At 45.3% G+C, this 27804-nt stretch overlaps 1 protein-coding gene across 1 annotated transcript; it reads right to left on the reverse strand.

The window, feature by feature from the left end:
• Positions 1-361: 361 nt before the first annotated feature.
• rab14l (RAB14, member RAS oncogene family, like) lies at positions 362-11873 on the reverse strand. Its single transcript, XM_028971720.1, has 8 exons — positions 11748-11873; positions 7693-7751; positions 7555-7608; positions 4934-5111; positions 4100-4166; positions 3864-3951; positions 3050-3080; positions 362-2967 (listed from the first exon to the last, which is right to left on the reverse strand). Exons 2-8 carry the CDS (start codon positions 7742-7744, stop codon positions 2790-2792), a joined length of 648 nt encoding a protein of 215 aa, XP_028827553.1. The 5' UTR covers positions 7745-7751; positions 11748-11873; the 3' UTR covers positions 362-2789.
• Between the last annotated feature and the right edge of the window lie 15931 nt (positions 11874-27804).

Genomic DNA, 27804 nt, shown 5'->3' on the forward strand with positions numbered 1-27804 from the left:
TTATATTCATGGACTACGGCATCTTTTACAAGGACATTTGGCCATTATTCATGCTGCTTCTGGTAAGTCTGTAGGTGTACTAGGGGCATAACATGACAACTGAGATATTAATATTAGTTTCATATACATTAGTGCTATACTTCTGTATGTGGTTATTGAATAATTTTTCCTGGGACTGCACGTACAGTTCGGCTGTGTCCCCCCCATGCATTCAGTTTAGTGCTATTAACTTAACCTGAGATGTACTGAAGTTGTCATGGAGATATTTTTATGGATTTTAAAAATAAAGCCAAAAAAACAGGCATGATTCGTGTGCTGTAGGGGGACTAGGACACAAGAACACAAAATGTAGTATGATCTGTTTTCTGGCTAGAGATTTTTATTATCATTAAAATCAAAAGGTCAACAATTTTTTATTTAATTTTTTTAAATCATATACACGCAGAATGCATTTTAAATGTTAGCACAGCTCCTGCTTAATTTATACATATGTACTTGAAACGTCCTTGAAACGTGAACACGTAGCCAGAAGTGGTGGTTCAGGCTGATGAACCGCTGAACCCGCCAGCCAACCCCCACTTTACCCAGAATTAAGACTATATTCGCTCCTTCACAGGAGGAAAAATCCTTCCACTCGCAGACCAATTTGGGGTTCGGTCCAATTTCCCTGACAACACAATGAACGCCTCTCTCCACCCCCAGCGCTGAGCGCCTGGTTTTAATTTCCTTCTTCAGACTGGGGTCAAGGGGCTACAAGACATCGCTCTGAGGTACTTTAGGTTTGTTCTAAAAGAAAAAAATAAATAAGAAGGTGTGGGTGCAACAAGAAAGATATAATAGCTCTAGAACACCTAAACGTTTGCAGAAATCCTGTCTATAAGCCCGTCCGACCAGGGGTCTGGAAGGTGGAGTCATTAAAACATCATAAAACATGACACACGTGAATCACAAATGCCGTTATTTAAAGGCACAAACTGTTCTAGGTTGTTCCTCATAAAGTTTCAGCATCCAACTGGACTACATTTCATTTTGTGAAATATATTGCACAATGTACTGATTCGCTTCCGTTTGTGTACCATGGTAAAGAAAACTTTATTTAAAGTATTTATGATCTTTACTACAGATTATGCCTTTAAAAAAACAAAAAAAAAAAAACAAACACCAGCTTTCGATTGCAATGACAAGTCAGTGGGAATCATGGAGAAGGGGGGGGCGGCTCAAGATTCCGACCCCTGGGTGCCACCAGTGAATAGAGCAGAGGGACACTGTCCATCCAGATGTTTATTTATAGAAACTATGTTACAGAATTTGTCCCAAGCAAACCTAGTTACAAGCATTCGACAAAAAGCACGTCACCTGTACAAGATTTGTACGAGGGGGTCGGGATGGACGCCTGTCCCCCGTATTGCAAATGACAGACAGTGAGCCATATTTACAGCAGCTGAGTCAGGTGGGGCTTGTTTTATACATATAGATATATTTATATATATATATGTTACAGAAAAGGTCAATATCAGGACACTGATGGCTGCTTCTGAGGAACGGTAGTGTGTGTGTGTGTGTGTGTGTGTGTACGACGCGTGCAGTTATTATACAAGCCTAGATACGGTAGTAGCTAGTGGATTTACAGCCAGAGTGCGTGGGTGTGTGTCTACTACACAACCTGTTCAGCGGCCCCGCCCCGCCCCGCCCCGCCCATGCTGAACAAAGCAGCAGCGCTATAAAACAGCAGGTTTTATTTGACAGCAGTATGTAGGAGCAAGCGCGGCAAAGTAAAGATTAAAAAGTCAAAATAATATTAACATTAATCGTTAACAATAAGGCAAACCAATATATATATATATATATATATATATATATATATATATGCGCGCGCTGTTAAGGACAGACTAGGTGTACTGGTAAGGGTCTGGGAGGAGAAAGGTGGCATAGGAGGATGAAGAGGGACAATGCTTACTAAACCTCGGTTAAAGTGTCTTAAACTGTCCTGCCCTCATCAAAAATACACAATCCAGGACCGACAGCAGTGCGATTAGTCAGATCTTTAATTAAGGCGCCGTGTAACAGCTAATGCACCTCTGCTACCAAAAGACCCCCAGCCAATACAAATGGCAGCTGGGCCCGAGGCAGAGCGGACTCAGGGTCCGATACACACCCACCCCACATTTACACACACTTCTTAAGTGCATGTCGTCATTAATCCATGTCACTACACCTTCAGGATCCAGACGGAAGGCTAAGTAGAGTCATGCTTCCATCTGAATGAAATAAAACGTACGCAGGACAGAACCCTGCCAGAGGGAGCGATGGGGACGCTCCGGTTTTGTCTACTTTCAGGTCAGTTTGGTATTTGTTTGTCAGGTGTTGTGGACAAGCTTGCATTTGTAAATAAATGAAGTTATAAAATGAAATATTAAAAGCAAAAAAAAAAGAGAGAGAAAAAGGAAGATCTCTTAATGGGTCGTATAATCTGTGGGGTCCTGTGGCCCCGAGGTGATGACGGGGTCACGCTGACTGCAGGCAAGGTGAATAAGGTGGACAGGAGGAGTGGAAGAGAGGGGCGGATGGAGGGTCAGAAATGTAATCGATGGAGGAGGGACATACCACCCAGTCCAGCCCAGGGTGTCTCTCTCCCACTCATGCAGCCCCACATGCCAGAAGAGGGAAGAAACTGAGGACGGCGTGTGTGTGTGTGTGTGTGTGTGTGTGGAGGGCTACAGATGTGTGTGTGAACATGTTTCACGGAGGGCAGCTGGGGGTAGAACGAGGAGGAGGATGTCGATTGGTCATTAGCAGCCACACCCTTCCCTCTGGGGCTGTGGTTCGCTGGTAAGCCGGCCTCCCTGCGGCGCTGAGGGTTTGTGCTGGACGCCCGACTCTGCCGCGTTCAGGTCCAGACTGCCATCCTGAATGTTCTGGTAGATCTTCTTTGCTGCTTCCAGGAAGGCGTCCTCCACGTTCTCACCTCTGGGAGACACGCCGTGAGACAGAAGTCAGTAAACGACCTGCAGTAGCGCCACATCTTCACACTACAGGTCATGACACTCACGTTTTCGCACTGGCTTCCAGGAATAAGAGACCTGTAACAAAAAGATTTAATCTTGAGATGCGTGAAACAGTGTGAAAATGTGTGAATTAGGGCAGTCAACACCGTTAAAACAATTCATCTCTAAATGTTTAATGTGTTAACATAGCTGAACACAATTCAGTGGTTTGCTGAGCAGGTAAGGAATCGGACCGGTAATCGGAAGGATGCGGGTTCAAATCCTGAACCAATTAACCATCCCTGCATACTGCTACCCGGGCGCCTTTCACGGCGGCCCACCTTTCACCAAGGTGATGGGTTAAAAGCAGCGGACACCGTGTGCTGTAGTGTTTCACTTTCACTAATGCAGTTGCCTTACGTTTAATTCCTGTCTGACCTTAAAGTGAAGTGATTGTCACATGTGATGCACAGCAGCACAGCTCACGGTGCATACAGTGAAATTTGTCCTCTGCATTTAACCCAACACCCCGAGTGAGCAGTGGGTGGCCATGACAGGCGCCCGGGGAGCAGTGTGTGGGGACAGTGCTTTGCTCAGTGGCACCTCGGCGGATCGGGATTCGAACCGGCAACAATCTGATTACGGGGCCGCTTCCTTAACTAGAAGGCCACCACTGCCCCTATGACCTTTGACACAGTTGAAAAATTTATCCCAGCCAGAGACAATCTCTGCATGAAGTCGGAGGCGGACAGTGAAGGAGTTTATGGGCCGATCGCACAACGTTCTTACTGGTGTATAATTCAGTGTAGTTTTTCCCTTCACTTAACCAGCTACATATTCACCAAGTTGCGTGAAAAATGGGGCTTCTTGCAGTCTCACCGTTCTCCTCTGCAAACTGCTTGGCCTCCTCATATGTCACATCCCGCTGGGCTTCAAGATCTGCTTTGTTTCCTATGAGAATGATCACCTGAACAGGAGAGAAATGGAACAGATCACGTGTGCATGTTTTACAGAAAGTTTCTGCATCTGTACAAGGCGTCTGGCACAAAAGATTGTTAAAACCGCAGAGAGGCAGCAGGGACAGCCTCTTCCTCTAAACAATTTATTCTGCTCACAGTATTGGGGTTGGTGAGGTTCCTGGCGTCGGTGAGCCAGCTGCTGAGATGGTTGTACGTGCTTCTCCTGCAGGGGCGAGAGACGTCACGACAGCAAAATGAACGGCAACGAAACGGAAGACAACAAAGCACAGCAGCTACGCCCCTCTCAGCACCGCTCGATCCTGAAGCGACCAACGCGAATTAACAGATCACGTTACACAAAGGACCAAAGCAGCGCTTCTCCAACACCATCCTTCCTTCCTGAACGTGACAGCCCTTTCAAATGTTCCGAAACAGCAATATCGCCATTTCCCCCTTTTTTTTTTATTCCACGAGACACTGAATTATGTTGATCAAGATCATGTTGATAAGACATCTGTGAGCTTAGTCCTGCATCCCCTGCTTAAAACATAGACCGTGGTGGTGAACTTTACGCCCTCTGCAGCCGCTAGATGTTGTGTATTAGCAACTCTGAATAACTGGAAAAAAAAAAAACCCTTTAAAACCGATGTAAGCAATGATTACTGCAACCAGGCCCCTTGGTTTTCAACAATTAACACAGATTTTTTTTTTTAACGCAACTGTACTGAATTTTTACTGTGGTAACCGTTGCCTGCAATCTACGATGAGGACAACCACCACTCGTTATCACACTTCCTGGCAAAGGTCATTAACAGCAGGCCCTCCTAAATGAAGCAGCCATGACCTATTAGTCATGAGGCCACGCCTCCTGCTGACTCAGGCTGACTGAACGTGGAGATGTGAAGCCATCTTGTGATCCACAAGCCAAGGGTCTCAGTTGGCATGGGCGTGTCTATGAGTGACTGTGTGTGTGTGTGTGTGTATATATACCTGGTGATGTCGTAGACCATGAGGGCACCAGCCGCGCCCCTGTAGTAGCTGCGTGTGACGGCCCTGAAGCGTTCCTGACCCGCCGTGTCCCAGATCTGCAGCTTGATCTTCTGCCCACTCACCTCAATTATCCTCGTTCCAAACTCCACACCGATCGTGTGGGGGCAGTCCGCCATGACTGCAGAGCACACACACACACACACACACACACACACACACACACACACACACACACACACACACACAAAGGCAGCTCACACCAAACTGAAAGCATTTCAACAGTTTAGCAGCTCCAGTCTGGGCACGTTGCTGGAGCGACTCGCTCATTAACCCTGCCGCTAACAGTCTGACGGCAAACATCTTAATGAGACGGACAATATGTTCGTAATTAAGTCGAGAGCCCAGCGTTAGCCCAGGGCGAACATCAGCAGACATGGCTTTCCAGATCTGCATTGTTCCCACAGCCCCTCGAACACAAGTATGGAGGACACTGGGTACGTTCACTCGGCAGCTCATCATGTGCAGGCTTCCCTACGAAAGAATTAACATGATGTTTTAATTACTCTAGAGTACATTTTCATGACCAAACGCTCTCTGAGATTCCTGTGCAAATGTGAAGGAAAACAGATCATTGTTTAACTTATGTGAACTCTGAAAAGCTTAATTTAAATGACAGTGTTTCTCCTTCCAAGTTCACGCAGGCCGATTTAAAGTTAAAGTGAAGTGATTGTCACACGTGATACACAGCAGCAGAGTGCACACAGTGAAATTTGTCCTCTGCATTTAACCCATCATCCTGAGTGAGCAGTGGGCAGCCATGACAGGTGCCCGGGGAGCAGTGTGTGGGGACGGTGCTTTGCTCAGTGGCACCTCAGTGGCACCTCGGCGGATCAGGATTCGAACCGGCAACCTTCTGATAACGGGGCCGCTTCCTTAACCGCTAGGCCATTCCGAGTAAAATGGAATAAACCATCAACTGTAATTTACATGAATTTTAAAAGGAGACGTGCATGCAGCGGTGCTGGACTATGGAAGTTCACTACATACATCCAGCAAAGATACTATAGACTTGCACTTGTTTCAATCGTTGTAGATGTAAATGTAGAAAAACACAGTCTTATGGGAAATATGATATGATCATGCGTCAGACAGATTTCAATTAATTTTCCATAACTTCACCTATTTAATTTATACGGGGGCCAGCGGCAGCCTAGCGGTCAAGGAAGCGGCCCTGTAATCAGAAGGTTGCCGGCAACGTGCCACTGAGTAAAGGACCGTTCCCACACACAGCTCCCCGGGCGCCTGTCATGGCCGCCCACTGCTCACCAAGGGTGATGTGCCACCATGTGTTGTGCTGCAGTGTATCACAATGACAATCACCTCACTTTTCAAGGCCTGGAAAATTTGTGGAGCCTACAATACATTTCAAGATTTCGGCAGAATTTAAGAACAAATTTGTCATTTAATAAAATGGTGACAGGCATGCTTGCCTTTTGAATGTCTGGGGATGATGCCAAATGGAAAAGGCATTTTAGAAACATTGTTCTTAAACCAGGTGGTAACAATCATTGTTGTGTTATAATGCAAAAAAAATTTTGCAAGACATTATTGTTATATTCACGATATTCCTACTGGTGATATATGATGAAACTGGTCCACATTTTTTTTTTTTTTTTATAAATAAGCCGTTCAACCTTCGTTCACAGACGCAGGTTCACAGACTCTCCTCAAGCACCACAGAGAGGAGGAGGAGGAGGAGGGTGGAAAGAGGAAGGCTACCGGGCATCTCTGTCGTTTCGAGGACCATAAGTACAGTCCTCACTGCTGTAATTAACCTGCTGCTGGTCTGATTATAATAATTACACCACTCCTCCGATTCCATTACTATGTCAGTGAAGACACACACACACACACACACACACACACCGCAGCGAGGTAGAGAGCAGGTGCACGGGGCATTCAACACCCTTCAGGCTCTGGCTTTTATCCCGCTGCCCGCATCCAAGCAGGCAAGCTCAGAAGTCCCGCCGGCACAAAGCGGCCTCTTGTTCACTCGCTGCCGTCTACGTGCTGCTTATATCAAGAGCGCCGAAATGCCGCTGGCGACGGATGAACAGGCAGCTCACGGCCCAAAGCACAAGCTGCGTAAGGAAGCGTTGCAGGAACTTCCTTTGGTGCTGCACGGGAGGACGGAAATTACCTGCAAATCCTCTCAAAAGACAGAAACAATGACCACAGGGAATATTTAATAATGCGACCAAAGGAAGCGGTCAAGGTCTAAGGCTGAGGTTTCTACGTTAATCCACGTAAAGGAGGCAGCTTTCTTAAATCAGGTGACCGGAGAAGTTTTTTTGGCCTAACGTCACATTCATTCCCGTCAGAAACTGAGGTCACGTTTAGCCCTGCCTCCCTAACTGGCCGGTGACTGACTTCTTTTTGCTATTTGCTTGATTGTTTAGCAGAACTATGAACCTCCTGAACTGTATGATCAGCTACCAGCGAATGAGACAGTTTATGCCGCCACTGCCGTAGGAGCTACAAACGCCCTCCGGTGCCGACTCGCCGCACAGACCGTAACCGGAGAACAGAGATGTAAGCTGGGCTTCAGGTGTGGTACTTACATTTCTTCTCTGTGAACTGGTGCAGCAAACATGACTTTCCAACCCCCATGTCCCCTACGGAGAAAGAGACGCCGGTGAGTACACATCAACCCAGACAGCCTGTCACCATGCAGAGGTCACGCGGCTTCCGGGACTTACCGATGATGATGTATTTAAAAATGTAGGAGTAGTTGTACGGTGCGGTGGTCATTGTGGCTCTGCCAAGCAAAACAGTGATGTGGTAAGTTATGGTCGTTGTCAGGTTATGCAGGTCATCAATACAGATCCAGTCACAATGAAACTCCTCGCAAATGTGTCACCGAGGGTGGCTCTCATGACAACCACGGGGAACATTAGGTCGGCTAAGAAAACCTGTGGAGACAAGTAGCCGTGCTCCATCAGGAAATGAGGCATGTAGGAATGGGAACTGTGGCTGATTGAGCTCCTGTCTGAGGCTCCCTTCCAGGAATCACTGATCCAATTTTCATTTGTCAAGAAAACAGCAGTACTACTAACATGATGAAACACAGACACACACACACACACACACACACACACACACACTCAACCCTCATAGAAAGAAGCGGCTGCGTTGGTACTTTTACATTTACATTTACGGCATTTACCAGACGCCCTTATCCATCAGTAGTTACAGGGACAGTCCCCCCCCTGGAGCAACTTAGGGTTAAGTGTCTTGCTCAGGGACACAATGGTAGTAAGCGGGATTTGAACCTGAGTCTTCTGGTTCATAGGCGAGTGTGTTACCCACTAGGCTACTACCACCCACCCACTACCACTTTTCCATTTAAACTTGCCAGAACAAAGAAAAAATTATGTATAATGTATAGCGAGTATGAGTGGGATTCACACAGACTTTTAAAAAAAATCAAATGTGGGGGTGCAATGATTCAATTAAGAAGAAGCTTACTTAAAAACGGAAAACAAAATGCTTGCAAGAATGGGTGCCGTTCATGTACACCTTGCACTTCCCCAAGTACCATAATGGCCGTTATTATTTCGCCAACTTCTCTTTTTTGCATCATGAAAACACAAAATGCCCAAGCACTTTGTTGAACGGTGATTAAATGTGATTTGTTATTCCCATCCACTCCATAATCACAGTTTTTAAGTGAACAAATACGTTTATAACGGAAAACACTGAATTCAGAAGAATTAAAATGTACAAAAAAAATGAATGGATTCCAACAACATAAAACCAGCACCTGACCTATAACCCTGAAAGAGTCCTACGCACCACAATGGCGGATAATCGTGGTTGTGCTGCAGCAGCTGCAGAACCTGATGAAGCAGCTACAAGAAATCCTCTCTACGGTGCACATTTCGCATGAAAAAGAGAAGGCTGGAGAACACTGGCGTGCTCCGCTGTTCGACTAGACGTGAAAAAGCGTTTTCGTGTGGGCTGGAGGCCTGCGCTTTCAGCCTCTTTACTAACGAGTGCTGCAAAGCCCATGACGATAACGGTTATGGACGAACTTTTCAATACCAGCGCCTGCGGCTGGATCTTCAACTCCATCGGAAATCAAACGCAGCACATTCATCTGATCCAGTCGAGACTTTACAGGCAAATGATGATCGGCTTCCTCTTACTTGTCTCGGCGAATAATCATATTGTTACTTGCGCAGACATGCATCTTCAAACTCTTCTTATTGAGCATGTCGGTGGTAGACGCAGTCATTGTACCACTTTCCTTGTTGCGGAATTGCATTGTTAAAACCATGCTATAAATTTAACAATGTGAGTGTTATATTAAAGCCTATATGAACATATTACATTATAAGCCTGTTGTCTTTTTTTTACCGGCTTCACCGAGTATCCTATAACCGTGAAAGCTATTATGTCATATTTAATAACTAATATTTAATACTGAGGCACAACCGCAAGTTGCTGTAATTTTATCAGACTGGAAAGCTTAGTAATAATTAAGAATGCTATTTTTTGTTCTGATTATGTCTAGAGAACAGAAAGGCCAACAAACTGTTGACACATTTTGTGAAATCTGATTTCAGATGAAAATGAGATGATGAGACATGAAAATACCGTTCAGTCTGATATATCTTAATTTGTATAAAACAAATAAATTTGATACACGGCAATGGAAAAAGAGACTTAATCGGCTAAGATTGGCTCAAATTTTATTTAGACCAATCAGAATGTTTTGCACTATGTATATGTTAGACTTTAGATCCACCTAAATTTCAAAAGGTTGACACACTTGTGATTCTCTGATCACTTAACCTAGTTTGTTATTAAGGGTATATAAGGGTGTATAGGGTGTATAGTATATAAGGGTGTATTAATATATAAGGGTGGTAGTAGCCTAGTGGTTAACACACTTGCCTATGAACCAGAAGACCCAGGTTCAAACCCCACCATTACTACCATTGTGTCCCTGAGCGAGACACTTAACCCTAAGTTGCTCCAGGGGAGACTGTCCCTGTAACTACTGATTGTAAGTCGCTCTGGATAAGGGCGTCTGATAAATGCTGTAAATGTAAATGTATATTAAATCTGAATAGCCTCTCAGTGCCTTTTGATTTAGTAATGACAGAAATGTATTCAACTTAAATGGAACCAAAAATATGCAGATAATTAAAAAGACACAAATCGTGTGGTCATGACATAATGGCATTTTTTATCACACATAAAAGGCAACAGGGAACAGCCGAGATCATATTTGGTTACGTGAAGCCGTGCTATTAATTAATTACAGTCACAGATACACCCCGCTCAGTCAGACCACACCCGCCGCCTGAGGCCACGCCCTCCACCATGTGACCAGGTGGTGGTGACCCCTTCTCTCAGTCATGTGCTACAGTCTCCTGATCCTACAAGGGTAACAACTTTAGTCTTGGGTCCCAGCCACTCACACAGCTATGAGTGTATTGGTGTGTGTGTGTGTGTGTGTGTGTGTGTGTGTGTGTGTGTGTGTGTGTAACAGTGCTACCTCAGCAGCCGCCAATAGAAAGTGGACGACACCAACTTGATAAACACACACCCCTGCATTTTAACATGTGACTCCACCGCAGAGTCAGCACTTCCTGCTACACTTTCACACAACCAACTCATAAAACATCATTTCCCAGACGCCCGGGCGGATCGGCACATCGGAGCCGGAACCAGGCTGACCAATGACGGCTTGAACGCGCGGCTTGAAGCGCCTCTGCAACGATCCCGTCCACACGTCCAGAAATGCGCCGTGTACGTCGGCCGGAGAACCCAGTAAAACATGCACCACAAAGTCCCCGTCGCGAAGACGAGGTGGCGGCCGTCGCCGAGTCGGAAACACGGGAAAAACGCGAGCGTCAAACGGCACCGTGGAGTCGACTCGCCGCACAAGTAAACAAATCGCCTCGCAAGCCGAGCGAGCGTTGGGGCTGAAGACGGAGCGGCGCCGGCTAATGCTAACACACGCCGGTGTCACACGCGATCAAAACAGAGGCGACGGGCGACGTTTCACCAGTGACATTTTTAATAATAATACGCACGTCGCCGGAGGGTCGCTTGCACCTCCCCGCCCTGCTGCTAGCCCGAAAGAGGGAGGCGTCGGTGCACGAAAACCCCAATCTACACCACAGCCAGGCCGCATTAACCGCGTTATACATGTATCAACAGGACGGAGAACACGAACCCGACACACAACGCCCATTTTATCGGCTCTCCGAACCAGAAAACACAAAAGGGACAAACTAGCCAGACCGCCCGTGGCCACCATTAAAGTCGTCGCTCCGGAGTTTACCGAGACCCAGCAGCTCGCCTCTCCGGCCCCGCGAAGCAGGGAAGGACGAACAGATTATGGAGAAACGCGGGTATATGAAACACATCCCACTTACTCTTCCTGGAGGGGGGGAAGCCCGAGCTAGCAGCGTCAGGTTTAACTAGCGCGACGACGAAGCGGCTAGCCGCAAGCTAGCGGGATTCGGCGGAACAAAGCCCCGTTCTGAAGGAGGGGCACCCGCGACAACGACAGACCAGCGAAGTCTCGCAGGCGGGGGACGACGGACGAGCGAGCCTCGGGTGTCGCCGCGTTTCTGGCGATGCCACCAGCTCCGGATCAGACGGCGGAGGCTAGGCTAGCTCCGCTAGCAGGAAGCCACGGCTTTCACCGCCGACGCGTCCGAACTCCGGCCCATTTCCTCCCGGACAGCACCGCTGTCTGAGAGGAGCGAATACTATCCGGCGGCGACGGCCTCACCAGGTGCTCGGCTTTCTTCAGCTGAACGTCTTGAGATATCTGAGGGGATGTGCAGCGGTGTTGTGTCGTTCGCGAACGACTCGTTCAAAAGAACGGATCCTTTTAAAGGAACGCACTGAAACGAATCAGCGGTTCGTTCGTTTCTCCGTTCAGTTGAACGAATAATTCGGTCAAATACACTCTCCTGTATCAATTCCCTCGGTTTTATAAAACAGATAGACTGGCAAAACGTTAGACTGGCAGTAATGAGACGAGAGTGAGTCTGCAGCAGGCGCTAGCCAGAAGTGATGGAGATGGAGCGATGAAATGTAAATGTCAGTACACAGTTAAAGTGTAAAAATAAATAAAATAGAATAAATGGGGAAAATGCAGGCAATGTTTCTGTTCAAGGAGAACATAAGACACGGACACCACTGGATTCTGCTAAAGTGCATTGTGCATAGGTTGTGCATTGACCAGTGTAGCAGGAACAGATTGCACGGTAGCGATTAAATGAGCAGCCAACAACAGTGAACATTCACATGGTCGGGTGTGAGGTGTGGTGGCATGTCCTTGTGTGTTGTGTTCAAGTGTACGTCATAGAAAAAAAAAAGATTGCTAAAGCAGAGAGAACTCTGCTAAATGGCCACTGCAGTAACTCGTGGCTCTGCTCCCCATGGAGGTAAGACAGGTCGAAGGGACATTCGAGTGGACGGAAGAGGATGATCTGAATGCACCAGAGGGAGTCGCAACCTGAAGAAGGTCAGACAGATGTGGAGGGGCAAGGCCGTGAATTGAACGCTGAATTGAATCATCTTGAATTCAAGAGTTACAATAATCCATACGAGATGAGACAAGACTGCGAACCAGGATGGCAGTAGTATGGTGGGTGAGGGAGGGATGGAGGAGTATACTGGCTGATAGTACACTGGCTGGGTAATGTGATTGAAAAGAAAGGGTGCCGTTGAAGTTGACACCCAGGCTCTTAACCTGCTGAGAGGGGCAGATATAACAGTTATCAATATCAATCGAAATACTGTCAGTTGGATCATGTTGATTCATTACCAATAAGTGGGATTTCAGTTTTATCACTGTTTAATATAACAAAATTGAGTTACAGAATGCAGATGAGTACAGATGATATGGTAGAGAATCCTGGGGTTGGACAATGACCAGAGTGACTTTGTATTACACCAGAGTAGTGGTTGTGTTAGGTGTGAATTGTACAGTCCTTCTAATGGACCAGTTAAATAGCATACCATAGGCCAGGACACTTAAAACATCATGATTTATAATATAATGATTTACCAGGCTCCTCCTGCCATGCACTGAATGATTCGGTGAGTGAATCATTTCAGTGAACTGATTCGAAAGATTCAGTACATCTAAAAGAACTCCCGTGCCCATAACTAATGTGCAGATTATCCGGGTCTGGGAAGACTGCCTATCCAAGATGGCGGCCTCCACCGCACAGGGTTTCCTCGTTCGTGTATAATGGGTTTATGGGACAAAGGGCAGATGAGGAGGCATTTAATGTAGCTCAAGTGGTTGTCATGGGTTATTATAGATATATTATGGATATATTTACGGTTGAATAAATGCATCTTTTGCACATTTAGAGAGATGCGGAGGCCTACTTGCAGATTTGTGTGTAACTGATACACCTGTGCCTCAAAATTAAATATTTCTTATTCAGACAAGTACATAAAAGATATTGGTACAAATTTCTTTTTGTCCATCCCCATATCCTATTGAGTTCATATTTAAAAGCATCTTGATGCCAGATGTTGTTCTTGCAATATGGAATATTGTCTCACAATCACAGAACAGTTTAAATAAGTAAAATCTATATGGAGGTTTGGAGGAACCGGTTGTTAAAAATCATTCGAAACACACAGAGAAACAAATAATTTTACTTTATTGTATGGTATCTGTACACATTAGCTTGAACTGAAATAGCATGCAAGAAAATATAATAACCAACTAATGTGCAGTGAGGGATGAGGTTTGTCACACCAAGGATCGCACATTTGCAGTACTGAAATTCAATAATTTGTAACTGTTAATGTATAAAAATGAAATATTATTTTAAGAAACTGTATTATCAGACCTTTCAGAACTTGACTCCACACACTTCAAATGTACAGTGAATATTAACATCATTATGACATTTCCTTGTATATGACAACACTATTATTTTTTTTAAATAAATGAATTCATGCGACTCATTTTTAAGTGATTCAGACGAGAGAGGGGGAAAAAAAAGTGTTAAGACTCATTTTTGTCCCTCCACTCTGTGGTCCATACATCCTTAACAGTGCAGCCACGCCCACAGCAAACTAGTCGCCGCACAAACAAGGAGCAACGCGTTTGCTCGCCAGCACGGGGCGCTGTTGCACAGGTCCGAGTCGCAGCAGTGGATGCGGACTCCTGGCAGCTCCTGCTGCTGACAGTGTCGCGATGTGGCACAGCCGCTGGTCAGGACGATCCCGAGCGCCGCTGAAATGACAAAGGTGCACATGAGGCCGTGCAGTCACATTATTCTGAAGACCCCCTTCGATATAATAACAGCATAACACTGTGATGTGTGAATTATTCATATAACCAGTACAGGCAAAAGTAATATATTTTGTCACATCAAATATTTTTGGTAGATTATCAAAAATCTTCCCGACATTGTGGTTAGGGCTTATATGTTGTAAATTGTTGATGTAATACAAACCATTTTCACTTTTTTTTATATGCATAATTTATACTCATAAATATAAAAGGCATTGGGCCTGATTTAAATGCAGCCTTGTTATTGGCTGTGTTTGACCTTGCACACTTGTGTTATTATATTCATTACATTACATGAGACTCATTAAAACAATATTCAGTATATTCAGTGTGTCTCAAGATTATTGTTGCTTTAGTCGCAGGACCTTGGTGTTACATTCACTTGTGCAAGCTTTTACATGACCAGACAAATGCTGATAGAAAAAGTCTAAATTTAGTGCTCACTGATTACATTTTATTTTCAGAAGTGAATTATTTAATAGGGATAAATGACTAAATTCTTGTAACCAATAAATTAATTACTGTTTGTTTATTTTGCATTTTTAATGAATGCAAATTCTTTTAGACTGCTAGCACAATAAGTGCATGACTGGAACACAGAATTGTATTTGAGCCACTGCATATGCAAATTTGCATTATTTGATGATTTTTGTTCTTGATAATTCGATATACACTGCTCAAAAAAATAGGGAACACTTAGACAACACAATGTAACTCCAAGTCAATCACATGTCTGCAAAACCAAACTGTCCATTTTTTCCTCAATTTCACATGCTGTTGTGCAAATGGAATAGACAACATGTGTAAATTATAGGCAATTAGCAAGACATCCCCAATAAAGGCGTGGTTCTGCAGGTGGTGACCACAGACCACTTCTCAGTCCCTATTCTTTCTGGTATCTTGAATTCTGGCAGTGCTTTCACTCTAGTGGTAGCATGAGATGGAGTCTACAACCCACACAAGTGGCTCAGGTAGTGCAGCTCATTCAGGATGGCGCATCAATGCGAGCTGTGGCAAGAAGGTTTGCTGTGTCTGTCAGTGTCCAGAGCATGGAGGCGCTACCAGGAAACAGGACAGTACATCAGGAGACGAGGAGGAGGTTGTAGGAGGGCAACAACCCAGCAGCAGGACCGCAACCTCCGCCTTTGTGCAAGGAGGAACAGGAGGAGCACTGCCAGAGTCCTGCAAAGGCCACAACTGTGCATGTGTCTGCTGAAATGGTCAGAAACAGACTCCATGATGGTGGTATGAGGGCCCGACGTCCACAGGTGGGGGTTGTGCTTACAGCCCAACACCGTCCAGCACGTTTGTCATTTGCCAGAGAACACCAAGATTAGCAAATTCGCCACTGGCGCCCTGTGCTCTTCACAGATGAAAGCGGGTTCACACTGAGCACATGTGACAGATGCCTGTAGATGCCGTGGAGAACGTTCTGCTGCCTGCAACATCCTTCAGCATGACCGGTTCAGCAGTGGGTCAGTAATGGTGTGGGGTGGTATTTCTTTGGGGTGCCGCACAGCCCTCTGTGTGCTCGCCAGAGGTAGCCTGACTGCCATTAGGTACTAAGATCACACCATATGCCTCATTTGGCTAAAGTGTGTCAGCAGTTCCTGCAAGATAAAGGCATTGATGCTATGTCTCGTTCCATTCCCCATGTTGCACAACAGACTGTCCAGGAGTACGAGGAAACTTTAGTCCAGGTCTTGGAGGAGATCCCTCATGAGACCGTCAGCCAACTCATCAGGAGTCTGCCGAGGGAGGTCATACAGGCACGTGGAGGCCACACACACACTACTGAGTGTCATTTTTACTATTTTTAAGGACATTACATCAAAGTTGGATCAGCCTGTAGTGTGTGTTTCCAGTGTGTAATTTTGAGTGTGTAATTTTGACTCCAAATCCAGACCTCCATGGGTTGATAAATTTAGATTTCCTTCGATAAATGTGTCAGCACATTCAACCATGTAAAGTATTTAGTATCAGAATATTTCATTCTTTCAGATCTAGGATGTCTTATTTTTGTGTTTCCTTTATTTTTTTGGAGCAGCGCATATAAGAAAACACCCGACAGGACTTCAGCATGTCCGAAGAGACACGCCCCTACTGTGTGATGCACCCCACTCTCGTTCCGTATGAGTCAACTGGGAGTGCTGCCGGATGTTCAGTAGGTGGGGATGCCATCAGGAACTTCTCACCAGCGCAGGGCAAAGAGGAGTGGGCTGTTAAGCGCATTACGCAACAGCAGCTGGCGGGATGAAATGATTGCCCCGAGGGATTAAGGAGCGGGGCCGCGTCCGGATCCCTTCCTCAAGGCGCCGTGTCTCCTCACAACGCGAGCGTGTCACTCAATCACACACGTATGCATGCGTACACAGAAGTGACAGCCCGTGACCTCATTCTTTCCCCCGAGTCGTCAGACCCTTCACTTGAGGTGTCACCGAGACTGGGGCTGACGTGTACAGAGGCCAACAGGTTTTCTTAACGTTAATTATGTCAAGATTGCTCATTTTCGGTGTTTTCACGCACCTCATACATGGCCGAAGTCCAGGTTGTATAAATTCGAAGTTTGCTTCATTAATAAAAAAAAATCCTCTACACACTTTCAGGATGGATTTCGACCACCGCAGCCCGTCTGCCACCCACTGACCTCTCCGTGAGTCATGTAACAATGTTCCGCTTAATCCACGTTCTCATGCTTAAGTTAAGTTGGTGTGTTCTTTCAGAGCTGAATGAGCTCTTGCCGTATGTTGGGGAGGTCGAGGATAAAAGATTCTGCTTCCCCGCAGATTTAGGTCAGCATGGTTTCGTAGAGATATTAATACCCCAACAACGGATACGGTGTGGCCAGGGATGAAAATGAAGAGCCAGAGTTGAACCGGGATTGGAAACTGGCTACTTCAGAGGACTTAAAAAGGCAACTGGACGGCACGCATAATGCATTGCTCTCTGTCCCATAGTTAAGTAGGACGTCGTGCCAGCACATTGCTGAGTTAAGACGCTGCCAGTGCTTTAATCTGAACAAGTGCTCACGAGGCGTTCAAGGACTCAAGAACCCCCCCTGGATCATTGCCACATACATCTTTATTTAAAATATTACATGTTCAGTTCTAAGGCCTTGGTTGCACCCGCTTAGCAGGTCTCTCTGTCTATATTAACTACAGGAAATGTGCTGTTCCTCGCAGGGAATCTACAGTGCGCGCATCTCTTCAGATTACCGTGTGAGTGTCACTGATTCTCTAATTAGGTCATTACTTCCTAAATTGCATGTGCGCTTGGATCTATTTATGGGATGTTCTGGAGGTTGCGAGGGGTAGTTCCTGGTCATCTATCTGCATGTTTGAAAGCAGCCGTGGCCCTGAGGCGCAGCATCGATGCCATTTCCAATGTACACTGATGCGGTTTATTACAAGCCAAGAAAACAGGAGCAGAAAAAGGAAACGGAGGATCAAACAAGGAGATGTGGCCACATGTTTCACCGCGGAAAGACTTTAAATCATCCACAATGAGAAAGTAAGGTCTGCTGCTCCCATTTATAAATGTACATAAAAACATTACATTACAACTTGGTTAATAAACTGGATTCTGAAGACGTTGCATGAAACATAACAGGTGCAGTATGAATGAAGGAATTCTGATGTGAACTCACTGCTCTCTGTCTTGATGCAGAAGCGGTGCTTGAAGCCCTTGTGGGACTGTGTGCAGGTGATCACCTCCGGGTTGGAGCAGCCCACGTCCACATACCTCTGCCCGTGGATGATGTTGCAGCCGTAGCACTGCAGGCCGTGCGCTTCGAATAGAGAGAACAGCGGAATAGACATTTCTCTCTGCGTGCCAATCACAGGCCTGACACTTCAAATGACGGCACACGTCGTCCTTATCCCTCATGTCAGTGCCTTAAAGAATGCAGCCATTCACTGAACAGCAGAGGCCGGAGAGATCAGCACGCTGCCAGTCTACCGACAGCGCTTCCAGAGCCGTGCCACAGCTGCAGTTCTTTGTGTAACTAGTACTGAGCACCATAAATGCAACAGCGGTTTCGTTTAAAGGCCATCATGTACTGAGGCATAATTTTGTTAGATTTGCATCATCTCACTGTCAAAAACCCTCTTGTATTCCACACGATCTTGTAGGCCATGTTATGTCATCAGCACGTGCCCCTTTAATGCATTTTAATGGAGCTCTGACTGGCACTAACAAGGGCCGTTGCATGTGCCTCACTCATGGTCCCTTTCCCTTTCTCGCATCTATTGCCCATTTTTAAAAATCTTGTTCTGATATTAACAATAATGGATCAGCAACTGTTTGACACATTCTGCTGAACTGAGGAGATAATAAAAACAGGTTGTGCCAGGGATTACAAGAGTACATGTCAGTTCCCATGATCTGCGCAGGATTAAAGGCGTGATTAATGTACTGTCTATAGTATTATCGTCTTAGATAGTATATGACTATCCTGAAGCCAGCTGGGATTGTGTTCGCTGTGGAATGCATTATTATCATGCTGGATATTGTCTCAGTGTGTTATGACATCATGATCGAGATGATTATCCATAATAATGACCTATACAGTTTGAAGATGGTGCAGTGTAACCACAGCAGCCGTAATGGGAGCTCTGGACAGTGTTTGTCTACCCATCATTGGCTGACATGGCCTTATAGACACTTTCCCTCTCTCGGTTCAAGTGACGCCAGAGTGCTTTGATGTGAGTGCCCAGCAGATTAGTGGCATTAATCCATTAGGGCTAAAGGGATTGTCTGTAAATCTCGGCCCGCGTACACCTGCAAACAGCCTTTCAAATCCTATTGACTGAGGTGCCAGTGGCACTGTCAGTCAGGCCGAGGCTGCAAAACTCAGAGGTGCAGCGGGTCCAGCTTCGCCATTCTGTTAAATAGCCTACCAAGGGGCTCTCATACAGCTTTCAGAGGCACATTAATCCCTGGCAAATGCTCTTATAAAATCACTGAGCAAAAAAAATTTTTATAAAAATCTGTCGAAATCAAAGTAGAGCCCCCACGGGAAAGCATGCCAGGTCTTAGGCACCCTGACATAACATGTTAGTGGAGACGCCACTGTGTCTTTACAGTGCAAAATAATGCATGCGCCGTAACATGCGATTGCTTGGGAATGCAAAATGAAAATCATTCATTCATCACGCACATCTGTGATCTTTCTTTCAACGAAGAGCAGATGAATCTCCCATTATGCGCTGAAGCACCCCAGCGATTCAGCAACACAGTGTGTTTCAGCTCCATGCCGGATCAATGAGTGCAATTTGTCTTTCGCAGCCAAGCTATGGGCGTGATGGCATTTAGCTTCCGATAATCCTCAGCTTCTTAAATCAATGTTCAGTTGGACTGGTATGATACTGCGATGAAACGGGCACCTCTGCCACACACACTGACAGGGGTCATTTTTCATTGCAGCCATTATTGCATATTAATTGCTTGTTAATCCACTGGGCTGGAAAAAACGTGCTGTTCTGATGGAAGAACACGACCTGTTTTAATCATGCTCCAGTGTACAAAACGACCATGCCCCACAACTGCTTTTGTGGGGTTTGATTAAAAAAAAAACAGAAACAGATTAGGATGGATGGTACATTCATTTTCTTCCAAAACTGACATTCTAACATTTTTTAACACATCAGCTATTCGTTTTTTAAAGGGTCAGACATGGCCTGTAACGATCCACAGGTAACTGTGGAATTAAAAAAAGAAAATTCCGGCGCGATCGCTCGCTCACCTTGCGAAGTGAAAACCGCCAGCGACGCCAACATTAATCCCAGCCCAGAGAGCAGCCAAGTCTTTAAAGTCATGGGTGCAGGCGCCGCCACGACGGGGACGGGGACGGGGACGGGGGGAAGAAGTCGAGCGGACGAGCGATCGCGGCGCGCCTCCGCGCGTCTGGAGAGGCGAAGGACTCCCCCACCCACCCACCCGTCCACGCCGCCCGCGTCACGGTGCGAGAGGGTCGCCGGGAACGCGGGGTTAGTTTCCGCGTGCTCGCGCGGGGTCCGGGTCCTGTGACACTGTCCCCGCGGGAGGAGGAGAGGGCATATTGTCGTCCGTTCGCGTCGTCGGCGTATCGCTCTGCTTTGCTTTTGGGAGAAATTCTATCTAATCAAGAATTAAAGCGCAAATCCTGTAATGCTGGGGATAAGGCTGGCTTTGTAGTAAGCTCCAGTTCTCTCTCCTCCCCAACCCAACATATGGTCCCGTTTGATAGATGACTGCAAGTGATTCTGTCACTCAAACCAGCATGCATTCCGGAAATGTTACATGTTACAATGTTTCATCGATATTTTTTTTATCTGAAACCAGTTTCGCCTTCTTCTAGATTATTATTATTATTATGTATACGTTATGTACACGCTGTGTTGCGTCATAATGCTTTTTCAGTGTTCCTTTTCCTCATGCCGACGGCGAAGTGCGCCAACGCGCTGCATCTGGGCGCGTAGTAAATTGTTGGCGTTCGGGGATGGTTGGTTCGGGGATGAAGAGGTTGGAAAGCTACTGGCAGCTTTTGAACTCCCCATCAACATTCCCCTCAGCTCCGAGCTGTGAAATTCATCCCACACTTAACTCTGATTGCCCCCCCCACCCCATCACACACACACACACACACACACACACTGTCTTCCTACGATGCGTACCAACTGAAGAAATTGGTATCTGAGAGGGTGCAGCCAACAGGAATTGGCTTAATATCCAACAAGATGCTGTTCCGCTGTTACGTTTTCTTGTCAGGTCAGAAGATACAGAGGCAGAAGGAATCATGTTGCCAGATCTTGAAACAGAAACAGGCAAGTACTGATGACTGTGCTTGATTTGTAATGGTCATGTGATTGTACTTGTGTGTGTTTCTTTTCAGTTTGCTCGCCAGGGGAAGGTTGGAACATCGCCATCCTCTACAGCATGGATGAGGGGAGCGTTGCTGTGAGGATCTCCAGCACCTTCAACACTCACTGTGGGTCTCGGCGTAGAAAGCTGAATTGATCGTGGTCAGGATCCACCAAATCTCAGGAGACAATGATGGTATTTACAGGAAGGAACAGAATCATCTTTTCTGTCTTGCCGTGTCCCGGGTAGACATCATTAATTGGAGGGACACTTGACACAGAGCTAGATTCCTATATGTGTTTGAGAAACCTAAAGAAAAGTGTGCATTATGGACAATGGCCACAACCATTTTATTATGGTTTATTAAACGTTTTAAATTCCTTTCTCTATGGACAGTGGTGGAAGGAAGGCTAAGGAATGCTGAACCGCCAAGGTGCCACTGAGGTCCCCTTGAGCAACGTACCCTCCCCACACACTCCCTTTCCCTTTCATGGGTGCCCACTGCTCACAAGGTTATGGGCTAAATGCAGAGGACACATTTTGTTGTGTGCACTACTTTCATTTTCTCGGTTTCTTTACGTATTTATGTTGACTTTGTGTTTCATATAATTTACATCAATTACTATGCTTTGCATCTTGCATGACTGGAGTGGTACTTCAAGGCTGTGTGTCTATCTACGTATCCATTAAAAACTACATCTATTTATTTATTTGTTTGTTTATTTTTTAATGGCCTTGTAATAAACAGGCTACCCGTCAGTCAGTCTTGAAAGTGAATCTCAAGCAGCCACCGCTTATCTAATGCAATGCAAAGGCACTGAGACTCCCTAACAGGCCCTGGGGGAACTGGATAGAGGGCGACAGCAGGGCAGCGCTGGGAAGTCTCGATCAAATTGCCTAATTAAAAAACACACTGGTGACAGTCTGCGAGTGAGAGCAGAGCCCCGGCAGAGCTCATGCCGACAGAAGCAAGACCACGAAGCATGAAAAGTTAATTCTGCTCCGAGCGGCTAATTCTGAGCGTCTGTCGCAGCCTCTCCGGTGTTCTTCCAGTGTGCATTTTCATATGAGAAATATTCAGCGGACAGCATTATAAATAATGTAGGAACCAATGGGTGACATACCCGGTGGGGAAATAGGGAAAGGAAATGTGTGGCTTGATCAGTGGGTAAAAATCCCACAAGGCCCAGGGACATTTTTGTGGTTTTGCTTTTGTCACTGGCTCTATGATCACCGCCTTAATGCTGGCACTCGGCTGTGAGATTAATGACTACAGACGAGACTGCCTTTTAACGCCATCTTAGGCCATCTGAAGTAATTGAAATTTCCACTGGCATGCAGGTTTTTTTTTTTTTTTCTAAAAAAAATCCTAGTTTTCCCTGGGGTAGGACGGGGAAAGGGATTGAAAGCGCAAGCAGTTAAGGATTTAGCATCCTGCTCTATCCATTTCAAACAGGCCCCCCGTGCTCCAAGACTCTGTATCTAATGCTGGGCGAACTCCACAGTGCACGGCGATTTGGTTGATTCCCTGAGCGTCTCTAACTGTGTGTCAACTAACAATGACCTGGACGGAAGCCCCCAACTTGTAGCCAAATGAAGCCACCTCTGAGCATTCTGAAGTGCAGCTGTCCTCATCATTACATATTTCACTTCTCCCCACGCTGGCATCATGGTCATTTTATAACTCTGAGCGCAGAATCTTCACACATGAGGCCCCAGTTTATGAAAATGTTCTGCAATCACTTTTTGCCCTTGCGGCCTTGCAATTATCACAGACAGAACAAACCCTACCCAGTAAACAAGTGTGTCCGCTTTGCCGAAATAGCGGGCTCTTGATGTTAATTGGAGGGACTATTTAAAGTTTAGCCAAGAATAAGGCCTGGGTTTTAAGAGCGACAGATTAATAATTAAACTGACACAGATATGAGTGAAGAAATCCTTAATGGACGTTCGCATTTGAATCTTAGCTCCATCGTTATGGGTAGATCTTTTAATTTGAACCCTTTACTAAATTTAGCATTTGTGCAAGGCTGAGCACATACGCTGTTCATTAAAAATGTCCAGCGGAGAACATTTTGATATCTGCCCACCTAATGATTTCCATTAAGGACATCGCTTACTGATTGGCTCCTATGTGGAACAGTGTGTATCTCGGAGGACATGCTTTCATTTCTTGTCTGCAATGCTGAAACCACTCACCATGCATGTACGATTCAGTACTACGCTACATTTTTCATCCTCTTTGAGATGTACCATACATCTCAGACATTCATATGCCCCATTAGGCAAGCTGGCTCCCTTAGGGCTTCGCTGCAAAAAGCTTGTCTAATGTCTGCATGATTTATCTGATACATGGATGTAATGAGAATTGACCGGCCAAATGGGGTAGAAACCCTTTAATCTGGTGAAACAGCGCAATGTATAACCAGACAACATAAGGCCACAGAGAACCTCCCTTAGACAGGCCAGATCAGGAGTCGAGAAACGTGACTGTCGTGTCAGAACTAATCACTTTGTTTCACTTAAACCAATTACGTACGTGAGATAAAGATGCTTCCTGGACTGTGCCTGTGTTAAAGAATACTTGGGGCGACACATACATACCCCACCCAACAATGACGAACACTTTCTCAGACACACGTGCTAATCCTATAGGCTTTAGCCACTAAATCGTGCTAAGAACAAAAGCTCATCCTTGGAGGCAGGGAAATCACCCCACTGCCTCCCTGCAGTGTCCTTGCCAATGAGCTGCGATTGAACACCACAAACAGCACTGCTAATTTGGTCACTTCAAATTAAGCAGAACTTAGTACAATATAAATTATACAGTTCCGCTTGTATGTCCAGCTTGTGAAATTCAGTTCCAAATAATCATATTTAAACTTATAAGTTCAAAACTAAAACCACTGCTGTTTGTTTTCTATTGCTTAATAAAATTATATGGAAAATATTGAGAACAACGTTGCTGCCTAACAAATAAAAAGTGGCGAGATCAAATTCTGGCTCTGACTGTATGTGTGTGGATTTTGCTGTAGCAGGCAACTGAGTTGTGCAAGTTGTGTATAAGTATGTTGGTTTGTATTTTGGTCTTGTGCATACAGAGAACAATGCACAGGTTATCTTCTTGTGGTTGTTCAGCATTTTCCATAGACAGATAAACAGTTGTCTTTTTGCTGTGGTTTGTAACAGATGTGATCTGCAGCGTGGACCACATGGTTCAGTATTTTATGGCGTACCGTTGCACCCACAGTAAAATCCTACTAGGACAGCTAAACATTATTTTGTGGCTAATTGGATGTGAACTCAATGATGCTTTAAGGTGCTTATTATGCAACCAGGTTATTGTAATTTTTTTGTATTTTCCCCCAAAAGACTTTGTTTCAGTTGGATTGTACAAGTAAAGTGTCATTAAAGGTAAGATTTATTTACTATGGTAACTGTGCCCTGCGTGTGTCCCCACCGTGTGTCATGTCCGTGAGGCGGGACATATTGGGAAATGGGATTTTATTAATAATAACACAAACAAAGGAAAACGGAGCGAGGGCCAAAAACAGCTGAAACAAAAGAGGAGAAGAGAAACAAACCTGCAGGCATGTGGCGCTTGCCAGAAGGGCAATGGTGGCCTAGCGGTTAAGGAAGTGGCCCCGTAATCAGAAGTTTGCCGGTTCTAACCCCGTGCCAGTGAGCAAAGCACTATCCCCACACACTGCTCCCCGGGCGCCTGTCATGGCCCACTGCTCACCAAGGGTGATGGGTTAAATGCAGAGGACACATTTCACCGGGTGCTGTGTATCACGTCTAAACTCATACGTTGCAGGGTCCACATAAGTTCCTTATAACCATGTCCCTACTTACTCACACCTGTTCCATGGCTGGAGCCCTGATGCCAATCAGATTATTGCCAAGTGCGTCTCCAGGTGCACCCAAGCCGCAACCCAGTGGTGATGTATTTTATAAATTATTTACAGTAAATAATGCCTTGATAACTGAATTCAGTTTAAAAAATGAGTATGTTACACTAAACTACATATCTAGCTGCAACACTAAAAAAGCAAAAGAAGAACTTTGGCACGGTTCCCCTCATGCCTCTACTGTGCCAACTGCTTATTAATTAGGGCAACATCCCAGAAGAAATCATTTTGCCATGGCGACTGAAGTAAATTCTTATAATAGATTATTCAAGAAAAATCTAGAAGGCTAAGGAACCAGTTGCTTTAAGAAATTAATTTGACTCATGAATCACAGCTGGTTACTGGTCAGTACACACAGGGAACATTGAAACCTCCTGTCTCATTTGTACAGATGCACTAGTGTAAGAAGTCAACACTCGGTGTGACAAAGTAAAAAAAAAAAAACACTCAGGGATTGCCTTAATGAGCTGATGGTGGCTTTGATGTCCTGCACATCTGCGCCGGAGCAGCTGCTGGTTGCCATGCACGTCTGGAGAACGCCGCAATCTCGCCCTCCTGCAACCAAACCAAAGAGCAAGTTGCACAGCTAGTAAAACCTAAATGCATTCAGGTCTAAGACTTATATAATTACTCAAGGAATTAACAAGTGGAGTTTAGCCACAAAAACAGGAACCCAAAGGGAACAAAGCAAAAGGAAGAGTTAAAACTTGGGATTGTGCAATTGTGCTGTGGGGCACAATTCTTTTTCATAAGTATTATAATTTTGTGTTACAGAAGCAAAAATGCTGCTTCTATTTTGCATGATTTTTAAAGGAAAGGATTGCCCTGCAATCACATAGTCATGGCCACCGCTGCCCCACCACTGTGAGGCAGTGTATTTTCATAATACATATGAAAAAGAATTGTGCAGTGGGGCAGTGATAGTCTAGCGGTTAAGGAAGCGGCCCCATAATCAGAAGGTTGCCGGATCGAATCCCAATCTGCCAAGGTGCCACTGAGGTGCCACTGAGCAAAGCACCGTCCCCACACACTGCTCCCCGGGCACCTGTCATGGCTGCCCACTGCTCACTAAGGGTGATGGGTTAAATACAGAGGACAAATTTCACTGTGTGCACCGTGTGCTGTGCTGCTTGTGTATCACAAGTGACAATCACTTCACTTTCACAATTTCACAAAATTGTTGAAAGTTTCCCAGAAAATCAAGTATTTCTCATAGAAAAGTATTGTATTAACTATTCCCTTTGTGTGTATTGGAACAAATCAAAAACAGGAGGAAAAAAAGCTAATTTGACATAATGTCACACAAAATTGTGGATAAAAAAGATTGTTTCAAGCATGTGATGCTCCTTTAAAGTCGCCTGGGGCAAGTAACAGGTGTGGACAATATAAAAATCTCACCTGAAAGCAGATAAAAAAAAAGGATAGACGTTCACTTAGTCTTTGCATTGTGTGTCTGTGTGTGTCACACTAAGCATGGACTACAGAAAGAGGAAATGAGAACTGTGCGAGGACCAGCGAAACGAAACTGTGGAGAAATATCAACATATCAAAATTGATGAAAGGTTGCAACGCAGGATAGTCCGGATGGTAGATAAGCAGCCCCAAACAAGTTCCAAAGAAATTCAAGCTGTCCTGCAGGCCCAGGGAGCATCGTTGTCAGCACGAACTATCCCGTCGACGCTATGGCAGGAGACCCAGGAGGACCCCACTGCTGGGGACATGAAAAAAGCTAGACTACAGTTAGTCAAAATGTACTTGAGTAAGCCAAAATCCTTCTGGGAAAATGTTTTGTGGACAGATGAGACCAAGGTAGAGCTTTTTTTTATAAAACACATCAGTCTAGAGTTTAATGAAAATGGAATGAGGCCTACAGAGAAAAGAGCACAGTACCTGCAGTCAAACATGGTGGAGGTTCAATGATATTTTGGGGTTGTTTTGCTGCATCTAGCACTGGGTGCCTTGACTGTGTCATGAAATCTGAGGATTAGCAAAGGACTTTGGGTCGCAATGTAGGGCCCAGTGTCAGAAAGCTGGGTTTGCGTTTGAGATCTTGGGCCTTCCAGCAGGACAATGACCCCGGACATGCTTCAAAAAGCACCCAGAAATGGATGGCAACAAAGCGCTGGAGGCTTCTGACGTGGCCATCAATGAGCCCAGATCGAAATCCCATTGAACACATGTGGAGAGATCTTAAAATTGCTGTTGGGAAAAGGCGCCCTTCCAATATGAGAGACCTGGAGCAGTTTGCAAAGCAAGAGTGGTCCAAAATTTCAGGTGAGAGGTGTAAGATGCTTGTTGATGGTTATAGGAAGCAACTGATTTCAGTATTTTTTTTTCCAAAGGGTGTGCAACTAAATATTAAGTTAAGGGTCCAGCCCATTTTTGGAGTTTTGTGAGACATTATGTCAAATTTGCTTTTTTGTTTTGTTCCAACACACACAAAGGGAATAAACATGTCAATCAATCAATCAAGTTTCAGTGCCGACAATTTGGGCCGTGACTGTACATCAGACGCGACGCAGACAGAGGATTAATCACTTAATGCCTCGAAAGAATTTCAAAGGAGCTCAGCCCTGAATGAACTGCGTCGCTGGCGGTGCACAAGTCATACTGAGCTGGTTTGCTTGTTATCCCTCTGGAAATCCAGGGTGTGATTACTTTTTTGTGCACTTTCATCATGACCTAGAACGGGAGACTTTTGCTCTTAGATATTTTCAGTCAGTCAGATTTAGAATGATCCAATAAATCGGAAACTGGCATGGCGCACT

The sequence above is a fragment of the Denticeps clupeoides genome, chromosome 3 (genome assembly GCF_900700375.1).
Source record: "Denticeps clupeoides chromosome 3, fDenClu1.1, whole genome shotgun sequence".
NCBI classification, from domain to species: Eukaryota; Metazoa; Chordata; class Actinopteri; order Clupeiformes; family Denticipitidae; genus Denticeps; species Denticeps clupeoides.

Bases quoted from the DNA above. Each gene is read 5' to 3' on its own strand.
- rab14l (XM_028971720.1), bottom strand. From the start codon at position 7,744: ATGACCACCGCACCGTACAACTACTCCTACATTTTTAAATACATCATC. The intron at 5,112-7,554 runs GTAAGTACCACA...TGTGCTCTGCAG, and splicing joins CCAGTTCACAGAGAAGAAAT to TCATGGCGGACTGCCCCCAC. The intron at 2,968-3,049 runs GTGAGTGTCATG...CGTGTCTCCCAG, and splicing joins CTGGAAGCCAGTGCGAAAAC to AGGTGAGAACGTGGAGGACG.